At 39.6% G+C, this 14,046-nt stretch overlaps 2 protein-coding genes across 4 annotated transcripts; one reads left to right on the top strand and one right to left on the bottom strand.

The window, feature by feature from the left end:
* Nucleotides 1-343: 343 nt before the first annotated feature.
* On the top strand, nt 344-2,896 carry LOC122005353 (beta-1,4-mannosyl-glycoprotein 4-beta-N-acetylglucosaminyltransferase-like). The gene is made up of 2 exons (XM_042560372.1): nt 344-1,079; nt 1,358-2,896. Exons 1-2 carry the CDS (start codon nt 1,011-1,013, stop codon nt 2,453-2,455), a joined length of 1,167 nt encoding a protein of 388 aa, XP_042416306.1. The 5' UTR covers nt 344-1,010; the 3' UTR covers nt 2,456-2,896.
* Nucleotides 2,897-3,039: 143 nt separating this feature from the next.
* On the bottom strand, nt 3,040-7,370 carry LOC122005354 (protein MHF2 homolog). 3 transcript variants are annotated; one of them, XM_042560373.1, is made up of 7 exons: nt 7,146-7,370; nt 4,692-4,751; nt 4,525-4,605; nt 4,169-4,208; nt 3,630-3,683; nt 3,455-3,559; nt 3,040-3,372 (listed from the first exon to the last, which is right to left on the bottom strand). In XM_042560373.1, the coding sequence occupies exons 2-6, from the start codon at nt 4,710-4,712 to the stop codon at nt 3,456-3,458; spliced, it is 300 nt and encodes a 99-aa protein (XP_042416307.1). In that variant the 5' UTR covers nt 4,713-4,751; nt 7,146-7,370; the 3' UTR covers nt 3,040-3,372; nt 3,455. The 3 variants fall into 3 exon arrangements, with proteins under 3 accessions (XP_042416307.1, XP_042416308.1, XP_042416309.1); XM_042560374.1 differs by having other exon boundaries at nt 3,040-3,365; XM_042560375.1 differs by lacking the exon at nt 7,146-7,370 and adding an exon at nt 4,833-7,139 and having other exon boundaries at nt 3,040-3,559.
* Nucleotides 7,371-14,046: the final 6,676 nt, after the last annotated feature.

Below are 14,046 nucleotides of genomic sequence, written 5' to 3'. Positions count from 1 at the left end.
CATCATAATTTAGAGGTAAATATTGAATTAGATAATAATCTCAATTAATTTTATTATTGATTATTTTTAAGAATAATCAATTTAGTCATATAAAAATTTTCTATCAATTATTAGGATAAATGTTGAATTAGAGAGGAGCGGGAGGGTGTATAATAGAAATGCTTGATATTACAAAGCGAAATGAGAATCTTGTATGTAAAATAAAAAACATTTATTCCTAAGTTATGCATAATGACAATGATTAACCTAAACTGAAAATGCTGCCAGCTTTTTTAATCCGACAGATAAAGCATCTTCTGTGTATCGACGGATAAAACAACCCCAATTCCACAAGAAAACGCGTCGATATCTTCGAAGCCAAACAGCAGGCGACGCAGTCAAGCGGCGACTTCGCCCAGAGCCGCCGCGTGCTCCGGTGCGGCTCATCGACGTCCCGATCGAACACGGAACAAGCGGCGGACCTTTCCTCCTCTGCCCTTCTTGGTATCATCTCCACTCGCCAGACGCGGACGTTTCGCGTTCGTATAAGAAGTCCCAACGCTCGCCCAGATTTTGCAGAAGCTCCTCCTGTGTGGGTTTTCAACGAACATTCTTGGATCTTTGTTGGCTTGGTAAGAGGTGAAAAAAAAAGAGTTTTTTTTTAAAACTCTTTTGGGGGAGTTGGTTTTGGGAGAAGACGAAGTGGTGGGGGAGAGAGAAGAGAACATGCCCAGTTGCCACCTTCCGAACGGCTATAATTAGGGTGGTTTGCGTTGTTATTTACTGTAGTTAATATTATTGGGGGCAGAGAGATTACGACAGACAAAGAGAGAAGAAAAGGAATATATTACACGGAGAGGAGAGGGAGGAACTGCCGGCGATCGAATTGATTAGTACGCTTTCAGCGGCTGCGGGATCCAATCGATTCAGGAAACATTCGGCGCGGATAATTTTTTGCTCGGAGGAGGCAAAAAGGAGGATCTTTCCGGGTGGAAAGTTGCTATCTTCTGCTAAACTTTGCTTTCTCAAGTATGCCGGAGGGCGGCTGTCCTTATTGCTCCAAAAAGACGGATGATATGTGCGGGAACGTCTGCGGCGGGGTAATATTCTTTTCTGATCTCTAAGTTTCCAGATCTAAACTTCAGTTTTTCCCCCTTTTTCAAAATTGGATCTTTTCGAAATTTAGGTCATTCGTTCCCCTGTGCATGTATCTTACAATTGAAAATCTTATCGGCGTGACGTTCGAGCTTCTTGAATGCATGATGCTATCAACCAATATCACAAAATTAGGGATCTGTGTAGCATTGGAACTATTGAGCTCCTAATTGCGTCGATGCTTTTCACCAACTCTAAATTACTGTTTTTTGCGATGATGCAGGCTTCGAAAGCAGCGCTGAGCATGTCACGGCTTCGGTGCGCCCTCCAGGGCTTTGATCTTAGGGCATTGTCGCTTCTCCTGGTGGGCGTTCCCATTCTCATATTCATCATTTATGTCCATGGCCAGAAGATAACCTACTTCCTCCGCCCACTTTGGGAAGCCCCTCCAAAACCATTCAAGATGATACCCCATTACCACCACGAGAATGCCTCGATGCAGAAGCTGTGCAAGCTCCATGGCTGGGGTGTTCGGGAAATGCCAAGGCGTGTCTTTGATGCTGTTCTGTTCAGCAATGAACTTGACATCCTTGAAATCCGGTGGAACGAGCTCAGCCCCTATGTATCAGAGTTTATTCTCCTCGAGTCCAATTCAACATTCACCGGCTTGAGGAAGCCACTCGTTTTCGCAAAGAATCGCCACCGTTTCAAGTTCGCTGAGTCGCGGCTGACTTATGGGACTGTTGGAGGCAGATTTGTGAAAGGAGAAAATCCTTTTGTTGAAGAGTCTTACCAGAGGGTTGCATTGGATCAGCTTATCAGGATTGCAGGCATCAGTGATGATGATCTGTTGATCATGTCTGATGTTGATGAGATCCCTAGCGGTCACACGATTAACTTATTAAGATGGTGCGATGAGATCCCTGAGAAGCTTCATCTCCAGCTTCGTAACTACCTTTACTCTTTCGAGTTCCACCTCGATGATGATAGCTGGAGGGCTTCAATTCATCGTTACAAATCTGGGACGACCCGGTATGCCCATTTCCGCCAGTCGGATGACCTGTTAGCTGATTCCGGATGGCACTGCAGCTTCTGCTTCCGGCGCATCAGCGAGTTCTCCTTCAAAATGAAGGCATACAGCCATGTTGACCGTGTTAGATTTGCCTACTACTTAAATCCTGCAAGAATTCAAGATGTCATATGCCATGGAGCAGATCTTTTCGACATGCTTCCTGAGGAGTACACTTTCCAGAAAATCATTGCCAAGTTGGGGCCAATTCCTAGTTCATACTCCGCCATCGATCTTCCAGGTTATCTAATCCAAAATGCTGCAAGATTCAGATACCTTCTTCCAGGAAACTGCAAAAGAGAACGTGACTGAGTGAATTTTGGGGCATCTTCATTTGGTGAGATGTCACAGAAATACCACCCACAAACTTCTTAAACGTAGGGCATATATTGGAGACAAGATCCCAACATGTGGTGGATGGTTTTTGCCAGAAAATGGATGAGCACTCTGATTATCATGTTTCATGCGTCCGCTCCCAGCTGAGCGAGCGCAGTCGACTGTAACTAGCATGAGAGATTGCCCATTTCTTCCTTAGTATGTGATATGAAGCCTCATTTTTGTAGGATCTAAAGGAGTGGCATTTCCATACATTCTGAGATTCTTTTCAGTAGGAATCCATTAATTCATGCATTCTTCTGTCCACTGACCTAACTCTCTTTAAACTTTGCGATTGTAGCATACTCTGTGGTTGGAATTTTGTTTCTCATGAATTTGTACTTGTTTCAGTTTCTGACGATGCCTTTACAGTTACTAATTGAGGCTTCATTGTTATTATGCATGTAGCATACAAATCTCTACTGACAAACTTGCATTCTCTTTAATCTCTAACCTAATTACCGTTCTCTTGGTCTGACCTTCAAGTTTTATGACATAATATACAGACCTAGTGCATCAACAGTGCTCTTTTACTTGGCTAGTGTGATCATGATACAGTCTCTTTCCTTCACTTATATGAATTTTTCTTGGAAAATAAAGAGAAATAATATACCATAGATGAGCATATAGGCAAGTTTCTTATTCTCCTTCCTTTCATGGTGCAAATAGTCATATAAATAATAATTTTATAAAGAAATTTTAAAATTTAAAATTACAATATATAAATATTTAAAGTCATAGTATATCAATAAATAGCTTAAATAAAAGGAAGATAAAACAGCCAACTGCAAGTCTTCAATTTCAAATCAAACTCATGACAAGCTCCCTCACAAACTTCATTTGATATCTGAAACCTAAACATACAGAGTTTACGTATTGTGTTCCTTATGCAGCACAACATTAGCTCATTTAGGATTCTGTGCAAGTTTAAAATACCTTAAAAATCCAACAGGAGTTGTGGGAGAATTCTCTCCAAATGAGTAGGTTCAATTTTATTTGTACCCTCTGCTTCAGCAATTATAGCAGTGCGCTCAATTGCCTCTACAAAGAAGAGAATTTCTCTTAAATCATTTATCAAGACACTACAAAAAATAATCAAAATGCAAAATACCTGTGATGAACAGCCGGAGAAGTTCGCAGCTTACGCTCAGAGCACTATGATTAGCTGCAGAAGGAAAGAATCATCTTAGCTCACATGACACAGGTAGAAAAAATATGTAAGCAGGGACTTTTTGTCTTGCAATGATCATATTGCACAATGAGTTCCAGTAGAAGAGTAGATCATTGCTAATGCATTATGTTCGATGATGTTTATGTGCCAGTTGTGCTGGTGAATCTAGTAGCAAGTTGTGTAGCAGGCAATGGTTTAAGCTGTACAAGTTATCGAAATTTATTTACCTCACAGTGTGAGTTAAGCTGCCTTTTAATACTATGGCCGGTAGCCCAAACTTTTAAGTTATATTTACCAAAATTTCCATGCATTAGCATTTCATTTTTGGTCTTATTTTGTGAGTGTCTATCCAATTATGTTGGGTGTCACTAAAGAGCTTGTGATAAATGAATCAGACCTACAAGTTCATTTATACTTGAAATGAAGATCCACTAAAAAACAAGTAAATCCTTTCTTCTTAACAGATGGATTTGAAATACCTGTAGTTGGTCGACTCTTCTTGGATGCCCCAGCACCAACCTGACAACCAACATGATATCTATTAAGATCTTTAAATTTGTTGGCTATTCACAAGCGATAGCATCACAAGGACTAAAAACTAGCGTCCAAGCGTTGGCTATAATGAAAGGGAGAGTTTATACTTCAGCTAAAGGCAAGTCTTTTAAAAATGCAACTGTATCTAGTGTACTCCTACATTTTGAGGAATTAATTTCAAGAACAATAACACAAACATAAGTGCAAATTGCTAGCAAAGGAACTAACAGCAGCCAATTGTGACAGTTAATTGAGGGAGAAAAGAGTCTAAATGGAAAACAAGAACAAAATAGCAACAAACCTCAACATCAACAGCTTCAGTTTCTTCATCCCGCTCGGCTGAGCTGCTCCAAACCAACTTGAAAATTGCATGAATTAGATCCTGAAAACACAAAAAGATCAAATTTTGTCAAACAAGAGAAAACCAATTCCACCTCAAAGCAATATGTGGAGACACTTTGGACTCACAGGATCAAAACTGGTTTCCATCTTGAATCTAGTCTCGAGCAATCGAGTTTGAGCTAAAGACTGCAAGGGTCGCGCATACAGGTTAGACGTGTACTGACCAATTCAAACTAACAAAATAGCATGCACTATGGTTAGACTTACTAAGTTGTTGCCATGACGATTGATAAGGCAACAAAAAGGTCTTCATGTAGAAAGGGAGCAACAATGTGCTACATTTACTCAGATGAAAATTGAGGGAGAAGAATAAAACTAATAAATGACATACACATCCTTATTGTTATATTCATTTTTTGCATCATTTATCCTCCCTTCATATCTTTCATTTAAGTAAAGTGACACTTGGTGTTGGGGAATGGCTATTATAGAAGCAACTAATTGGAGAAGAGGTAGTGTGACCTCTGATCACAAAACTTTAAATTCTTCTTTAACTCAAGCCAAACCATTATGCGTGTACCCTTCCAAACTATTGTCCAAAATCTAAAGGAATTTATAACACATGATGTGACAAAGGATACTTATGTAATACAAACTCAATAATTCTAAACCTATATGGCCTTACAATCAACTAAACTTTATATAATGAGCTTCTATTTATCAATAATTTTAGGGTTAATACATGAATCTAGCATAATGTTTAGGGTTTTCTTAAATTTAGCATAAGTTCTAAAAGTTATCAAATGTAGTGCAAACACTATTTAGCATTTAAAAATAGCTTCCATAAAAAATTTATCCTATTGTGATTAAACATATGACGTGACATCTACCTGGCACCATGCCAGGTCAGATAAGTTGCAAAGTCCACATCCAAAAGAATTATTTAAAGCATTCAACCTATTTACTTACTAATCACAGATCAAACCCGATATAAACCCCAAATAAAGTAAATTGATTATGCTCAACCTCTCGTGAGAGTCATTTGGATCAACAACTAGTCTGCGGGTTGTCATAGTCATATATGTCCAATAGCATGCTCTGCAAAGGGCTACTCTTGCCATGCAGCCTCACCATTCTATGTCAAACTCGATGGTCATAGACACCATCTTTGTCTCCACAATGTTGGTCATCCTCATCCTCCTCATCACTAAGATACTATTGGAAAGGTAATATAGGAAGTGGTATAATGAGATAAATTGTGTGAACTCTTTCAAGAGCTCCTCTGTGATGCGGCAAGAGTTGATATTGAAGGGTTTGATTTGACAAGAGATCAAGTGAGAAGCGATCATCGAGGCAATACGGCAGCTGAGCGAGGAGATGACCATTGGCTGTAACAAGTCAAGTGTCATCTTGATATGGAAAGTCATTGTAATATTAACTCCAAAGAACTTTAATGTTCTGCAAAACAACAATCATTTCACCTCGTTAGATGAGCTAGTTACTAAGATGACCACAACATTAACCTCATCCTCAATAAAGCATATTGTAACCAACTCATCTAAGAGTGTCACTCAATCTAAAAACTTGCTTCCCAACTTACAGATTGTCACCAACTCATGTACATACCCCATGATAACATCTGCAATCAGCACACAGTAGTCATGCACCCCTAGGCTGAAGCAACCTCTTAATTTTACCTTTACATCTCCAAAGGCTCCACTATAAAGATTAGGATTACCAATAAAACTACAATGCCCAAACAATATGGAGACTAGCTCATATAAAAAAAAAATGGGGTAAGAGTCTACTTCGATTTATGAACTTGATTCCCAATGTAGATCAACTCAATTGAAGCCTATCGATTGCTATGGCATATGACCTGTTATAGAAGGATGACAATGATAGGAATTCATCAAGGAGGGTAAGGGAGAGAAGGGACAAGTAGGGTAGCAAATATCTAGCCATGGCATGAGATCTTCGCATATGGCTTGATGCCCAAAAAAATCAACCACACGAAACAAAACCGCATCCAATGTTTTCAAACTGAATATTTTCAAAAAACTTTCACGATTAGAAACAAACCAAGCAGTAAAGGAAACCATAAATAAAAATCGAATTTTCATAATCAACCACAAGTTTTTATATTAGCGACAAATAATAAAAGAGATAAACACACACAGCGTATAAAACCCTAATACATAGAAAAATAAATGATAAAACACAAAGCATGAAATTCTCATAAAGTTCATTAAGTGTTAGCCTTCTCCTGGTAGTAATCAGCACAGACCCGTAGAAATCTAAAAAAACTTTCTCTTGTGGCAGTGAAGCGGCAAAAGAAGAGGGTGAAGGATTGACAAGGAAAACTGAAATGCTTATACGACGATCACAAAACAAGCAAAACGCTATCAATTTCCAGAAAAAAAAAACAACTATCAACTGCGCAAGCACATTTTACTGCAATCTGCTAAACACCAATAGATGGGCATGGTTCCTATATAGCAACAAAGAAGAGTGAGAAACATGTTACCCCAATGCTACATGGGGGGAAAAATCATAATACTGCAAGAACCAAGGTCTTACACGCGGGAGGCACACAAATTCTACTGCCCAGGAGATTCTGTCACTCCAAGTAAGAAAAAGGAAAGGTCTTCCGCTTCCGAGGAAGAAATCTTCCGGCGGCGATGGCACCGTACGCGGGCCGCGGTGAGATCGAAAGATGGGGAGCGCTTCGGTGTACCGACGTCGCTTCGAACGAAGAGAGGGTCCGAGACACAAATGCCCGATCGGAGGAGTGATCTTGAACGTTTACTTTAATCAAAATTGATGAGTTAAAAAAAAAAAAATCCATTCTTAAATAATGCCGGCCCAAGATTTAGATGATGTCTGATTTACGGATTTAGGAATGAGGAAATATATTTATTTTCATAGTGGTAAAAGATGAATATATTTGTCCTTAGTATCTTTGTCAATCTCTTTCAGGGCTAATACGGAATAGGTAAATCACGGACGGCTACAAGCTTTTGGAATAATGACTAGCACATAAGAGAGACATTTATCTCGACTTTGCCGAGATTCAAACCTCAGACCTCATGGTGGCAACACCTCATGTGCTAGTCACTAGACCATCCCGAGGGGACCAATCTTATATTTGATTGATGGGAATGAAATTGAAATTTAGAAATAAAACCCCAAAATTTGGATATTAATGAAATCCACCATCTCCCTTAGATTTCGATGAGAATGGGAATGAGAATTATGTTTTGGACAAAAATAACCTTAATATATTTGTTTAATTTTTCTTTCATACTTTCTCTCTCTTTATTCTCTCTCAACATACTTTCTCTCTCCTTCTATCATCACACTTTCTCTCATTATATTTTCTCTCTTTTTAATCTCTCTCATCACACATTTTCTCTCAACACATTTTCTCTCAACACATTTTCTCTCACTTCATTCTCTCTCTCTCATTATACTTTCTTTCTCATCATGCTTTCTCTTCCATCACATTTTTTCTCTCATCACACTTGCACTCTCTTCATCCTCTCTCACCATATTTTCTCTCCCATCACACTCTTTTTTTTTTCTCATTACATTTTCTCTCTCATCATTCTATCTCATTACACTTCCTCTCTCATTATACTTTCTCTCTCTTAAATTTCTCTCATCACACTTTCTTTCCTCATTTTTTTTTATCACACTTTCTTTCTTTTCATTCTCCCATCATACTTTCTCTCTCATCACACTTTCTCTTTTCTCATACTTTCTATCATGCTTTCTTTCCTATCACTCTCCTCTTTATTTCTCATCACACTTTCTTTCTCATCATATTTTCTTTCTCATCATACTTTCTCTCTTCTTAATCCCTCCCATCACACACTCTCTCTCCTCATTGTCTCATAATTCTTTCTCTCTCTTTATTCTCTCTCATCATACTTTCTCTCTCATGCTCTCTTACATCAAACTTTCCATCTTTTTAATCTTTTCCATCATACTTTCTCTCTCATAATATTTTCTCTCTCATCATACTTTCTCTCTCTTTAATATCTCCCATCACACATTCTCTCTCCTCATTGTCTCTCATAATACTTTCTCTCTTAATTCTCTCTCATTATAATTTATCTCTCATTCTCTCTCATCATGCTCTTTTCCATCAAACTTTTCCTCTCTTCATTCTTTTCCATCATACTTTCTCTCTCATCATATTTTCTCTCTCATTGTATTTTTCTCTTACATTCAACTTTCTCTCACATCTAATTTTTTTCTCTTATTTTCTTCCAAGGGTCAAAAAGGAAATTTTAGTTTATTCCGATAGAAAATATTTAAATAACCAAATATTATTTTTAAAAATGATATCCATTCCCATATCCATTCTCATTCTATAATACTATGATTCCTATTCCCATTCCGATTCCTAGGAAAGAACAAAACGCCACCTAAGATAATTTTAAATGTTAGATGCATTCACATATGAGACAATGTTCTCCCCTAGGATGCCCAGTTAATTAGAAGTTGAGTTTTGTTAGGGGTAAAAGATTAAGTTTAGATAGGTACATGTTCTCGGGAAAAAAAAAATTCCCCTCACTCTCTAATCACTTAGTGGTTGGTTACAAGCTTACCCCATGATTTACTTCCGTTCACATAACCTGAGGACAGGCTGTGAGGGATGTATGGGGCGAGTGTAATCATCTTTTACTATATATTTTGGTCCCACAGAATGTCTAGTTGGTTAGAGGATGACAGATTTAATACAATAGACTCCTATCACCCTTAACCAACTTGCAGTCGGCTATGTTAGCCCTGTGTTACCTCCATTCAAATAACTTGAGAATAAACTGTGAGACGGGTCTGAAGTGAGCATAATCACCTTTTGCTACAATGTTGTGAGACCCCATGAGTTGGTGCAGTTGGTATTTGTATGAATGTATGCTTAATAGCTCTCAAAGTCAATTTCTAGCGGGTGTAAAATGTCTAATTGGATGTCTAACATCCCCATGCAAAGGGTGTTGGATTGTGTGGACTAGCTTGGGGGGGGGGGGGGGGGGGGGGGGGGGAATAGACAACCTGCAATTTTATTAGCTCTTTCTCTTGCTTTCTATTTAGTAATGACACACTCAATTAATTAAAAATAAATAACAAAAACATAAAGTAAGAAGAGAGTTTTTTACTTGGTTACAACCTATATCATTGTTAATCCGAGGCAATTCAAAGCACTAGCAGAAACTCCTTCTTCAACAATAGTTGGAGACGAAAAAGTCCTTTATAGCAGTTGGAAGCTCAGAATGAAATTATACGAATATAGAATTGAAAAGCAAGTGCATGTGTTGTTTTATTTCAAGCTCAAGGGTTTTTTTATAACCTCTAGTTGAAACCGTTGGTTGACGTGACAACTGAGGTGCCTCAGTTGTGCTGAATCTGATCCATGCACAATGGGGCTTTTCTGATCTAATGGCATTGGAGGCACCTCTGTTCATCGGAGGCATCTCGGTTGTGCTTGTTGGAACCCCAAGGTTGTTTTGGTGTGATCAACAAGTTAAGTTAGGTCCTGTGTGTTTCTAATCTTGTGTCTAAGTGTGCAGGAGTTTAGGAGCACAGGTAGTCGAGCGAAAGATACTGCTAGCGAGAAGGACGACACGTGGTGCGTTCGAGGGACGAGGCGCTGCGGAAGAGTACACTGGCGGACGAGAAGGAAGCGTGCGGTGGTTCCGAGGGATGAGAAGCCGGAGCGAAAGACTGCTCGAGGAGCCAGAGACGCAACTACCGAGAAGGTCGGCACGGGGTGCGACTGAGGGACGAAGACTGTGGATGAGTACGCTGGCGGACGATAAGGAACCACGCGGCAATTCCGAGGGACGAGAAGCCGGAGTGGAAGCCTGCTCGAGAAGATCGGAAGTTGAGTTTGGGTGAGCCCTATTCTGGATGGCAGAGATCACCCAAGCAAGCAAAAGACTCGGTCTGAGGAGAACGGAACCAGACCAGAAGACCTGGGCTGAAAAGTCAACGGGGTTGACTTTCCCGTCCGAGGCGCCCAGAGCGTACCGGGGTGCCCGGAGTTGACTTTTGACCAGATCGAGTTTTGACTTGATCTGAACGTTGGGGGATAAAGTTTATCCCCCCTAGGGCTCCCGGAACCCTCAGGACGCCCCGACCAAGACTATAAATATAGCCTTGGTCCAGAAGCTTTTCAACGAACTCACGAATTGTAATTCCAACACTTGTGTGCTTTAGTTTAAAGTTAAGCTTCTGTTTCTACGCTTCATTGCTGTACGAGGCTTCTCCACCTGAAGGAGTATTTAGTACTACATTTGCCTTGGATTAACAACCTCCCCGGTTATAACCAAGTAAATACTCGTGCCTCTTTTTTTAATGTTTTATTTACTTTCTGCTTATTCTTTATGCAAGTATTAATTTAAGAGTTCGAGAAGGGTGTTTTTGTTTTTGTGATTGCAGGATATCTAATCCCCCCTTCTAGCTGGCCGCAATGGTCCTACAAGTGGTATTAGAGCCGAGACGCCTCAGAAGGACTAACCGCCGTCTGAAGTAACAAAACGATGGCCGGAGATAGCATCTATCCACCAACATTCGAGGGGGAGTTTTCTTTATGAAAGAAACAAATGGAGGTATATTTAAACACTGATTTTGGTATTTGTTTAATAATGAAATCTGGTTTTGAAGCACCAAAGACAACAAATGGAGAAGAACTCGATAAACGCCTCTGGAACGAGAAGTAACGTAACGAGTATATGGCAAACGCCCGGGTAGAATTTCACATTCTAAGCGTAATACCAAATGAAGATCTCGATAGAATTGGCGAATATAAAAGCGCAAAAGAACTTTGGGAAAAGTTCTTAAAGCTCTACAAAGAACAAGTCAAAGTTGAATCCAACACCGATCCATCGTCAGAAGAGTCCGAAACCGAGGTAAGTGCCGCGACAACCCCAACAGCCGAATTTGATCCCAAGGACACAGAAAGCTCTTCTTCAATGAGCATCAATGAAGGGGGAGAATATTCGGAAGAAAGCAATTCAACAAGGGGAGAATCAATGACCAAGAAGGTAAGTCAGGTATGGACTTCAACTTCTGATCAATTGAGTGATTCAATCAAAATATCATCGAAAGAGTTTTTCGAATTAGAAAATCTACTATCAACAGATTTTTGCAAATTAGAATTTATGACAAAATATTTCTACGAATTACAAAATATTTCTACGAATTACAAAATATTTTTTCGAACGAATTTTGTAAAGTAGAAACATTGCCGAAAGATGTTTTACAACTTATATTGTCGAAATTTTTTATCAAGTTAGAATTTATATTATCAAAATATTTTTGTGAATTAGAAATTTAAAATATAACAAAAAATATTAAGTTAAAAGAAATAGCTTGTTGATTAAAGAATCTCGATAAACTAATAATAGAAATTAACAAGATACAATTTTTTGCATGTTTAATGTTGGTTGCTTTAGATATGAAAAAGTGTGATTTGAGAAGTTATAATAAATTAAAATGGAAATTTAAAACTTTCTGATAATAGCATTAGAATTAAAAAATAAATAAATAAATGCGTAGATTTTTTTTTTTCTAAATGTTCTCAATTTTTTTTAAAAAAATTTCTTGCATAAAGTTTTCGGATTAGAAAGTTCTTAATTCTTGATGACGAAAACTTAAGAATTTTTTCAAAAGTTATTTTTTGACTTAGAAATTTTCCTTGACTTAGAAATATTTTTCAAAAAAATCATTGAAATAGATTTTTATAATTTTCTAAGTGTCAACCTTTAGATTTTTCTTGCAACCCCAATTTTTTATGTGATCAAAGGGGGAGAAAAAAAAGTATAAGTCTAGGGGAGGTAGAAATTAATTTTTTTTTGAAATTTAATTTTTCTATCTTGTTACACGTTATTGCAAAATAAATTGTTTATTTTTATGTCTATTTGAACCCTAGCTTAACTTGGGTTGATCACATAAAAAAGGGAGAGATTGTTGGAACCCCAAGGTTGTTTTGGTGTGATCAACAAGTTAAGTTAGGTCCTGTGTGTTTCTAACCTTGTGTCTAAGTGTGCAGGAGCTTAGGAGCACAGGTAGTCGAGCGAAAGACGCGGCTAGCGAGAAGGACGACATGCGGTGCATCCGAGGGACGAGGTGCTGCGGAAGAGTACACCGGCGGACGAGAAGGAAGCGTGCGGTGGTTCTGAGGGACGAGAAGCCGGAGCGGAAGACTGCTCGAGGAGCAAGAGACGCAGCTAGCGAGAAGGTCGTCACATGATGCGACTGAGGGACGAAGACTGCGGATGAGTACGCTGGCGGACAAGAAGAAACCACACGGCGATTCCGAGGGACGAGAAGCCGAAGAGGAAGCTTGCTCAAGAAGACTGGAAGTTGGGTTCGGGTGAACCTTATTCCGGATGGCAGAGATCACCCAAGCAAGCGAAAGACTCGGTCTGAGGCGAACGAAACCGGAGCAGAAGACCCCGACTGAAAAAGTCAACAGGGTTGACTTTCCCGCCTAGGGCGCCCGGAGCGTATCGGGGCGCCCGGAGCGTACCAGGGCGCCTGGACCGTACCGGGGCGCCCAGAGTTGACTTTTGACCTGATCGAGTTTTGATTCGATTTGAATGTTGGGGGATAAAGTTTATCCCCAGGGCGCCCTAATATAGCCTTGGTCCAGAAGCTTTTCAACGAACTCATGAATTGTAATTCCAACACTTGTGTGCTTTAGTTTAGAGTTAAGCTTCTATTTTTGCGCTTCATTGCTGTACGAGGCTTCTCCTCCTGAAGGAGTATTTAGTACTACATTTGCCTTGGGTTAACAACCTCCCCGGTTGTAACCAAGTAAATACTTGTGCCTCTTCTTTTAATGTTCTATTTACATTCTACTTATTCTTTATGCAAGTATTAGTTTAAGAGTTCGAGAAGAGTGTTTTTGTTTTTGTGATTGCAGGATATCCAATCCCCCCTTCTAGCCGGCTGCAACGGTCCTACAGTGCTGAGATGGACTCTGCGCTTATCTCTGCTGAAATGACTCCTGCCCTTTAGAGACGCCTCAGTTTAGCTGAGACGTATCGGCTCCTGTTCATCAACTGAGGCACCTCAGGTCTTCGCATCAGCAGGGTGCCTCCGCCTGAGAATGGTCAAGTATAGATTTGACCATTCCCTCTTTCGCTCACTTGGGTGATGGTTCAGTCGTCCGAAGTTGAGCTCACTTAAATCCAACTCCGACATTCTCTTTGAGCAAACTTTCTCCTAGATTCTCATCCCTCGAATGCGTTGCTTGCATCCTTCTCGCTCCACCGGTATATTCTACCACAGTTCCTTGTCCTTCGGATGTATCGAGCCCATCGACTTCCATTACGTGTCATCCTTCTTGCTCGCTGTGTCTTCCTCTCAATTTTTTATATTTCTAAGTCCCCGCACATTTAGATACAAAATATCAAATACATAGGACCTAATTTACTCATTTGATCAATATCAAAATCAACCCGGGGTA

Source organism: Zingiber officinale, chromosome 7B (assembly GCF_018446385.1).
Source record: "Zingiber officinale cultivar Zhangliang chromosome 7B, Zo_v1.1, whole genome shotgun sequence".
Classification (NCBI taxonomy): domain Eukaryota; kingdom Viridiplantae; phylum Streptophyta; class Magnoliopsida; order Zingiberales; family Zingiberaceae; genus Zingiber; species Zingiber officinale.
This window is presented reverse-complemented; position numbering and strand designations above follow the sequence as displayed.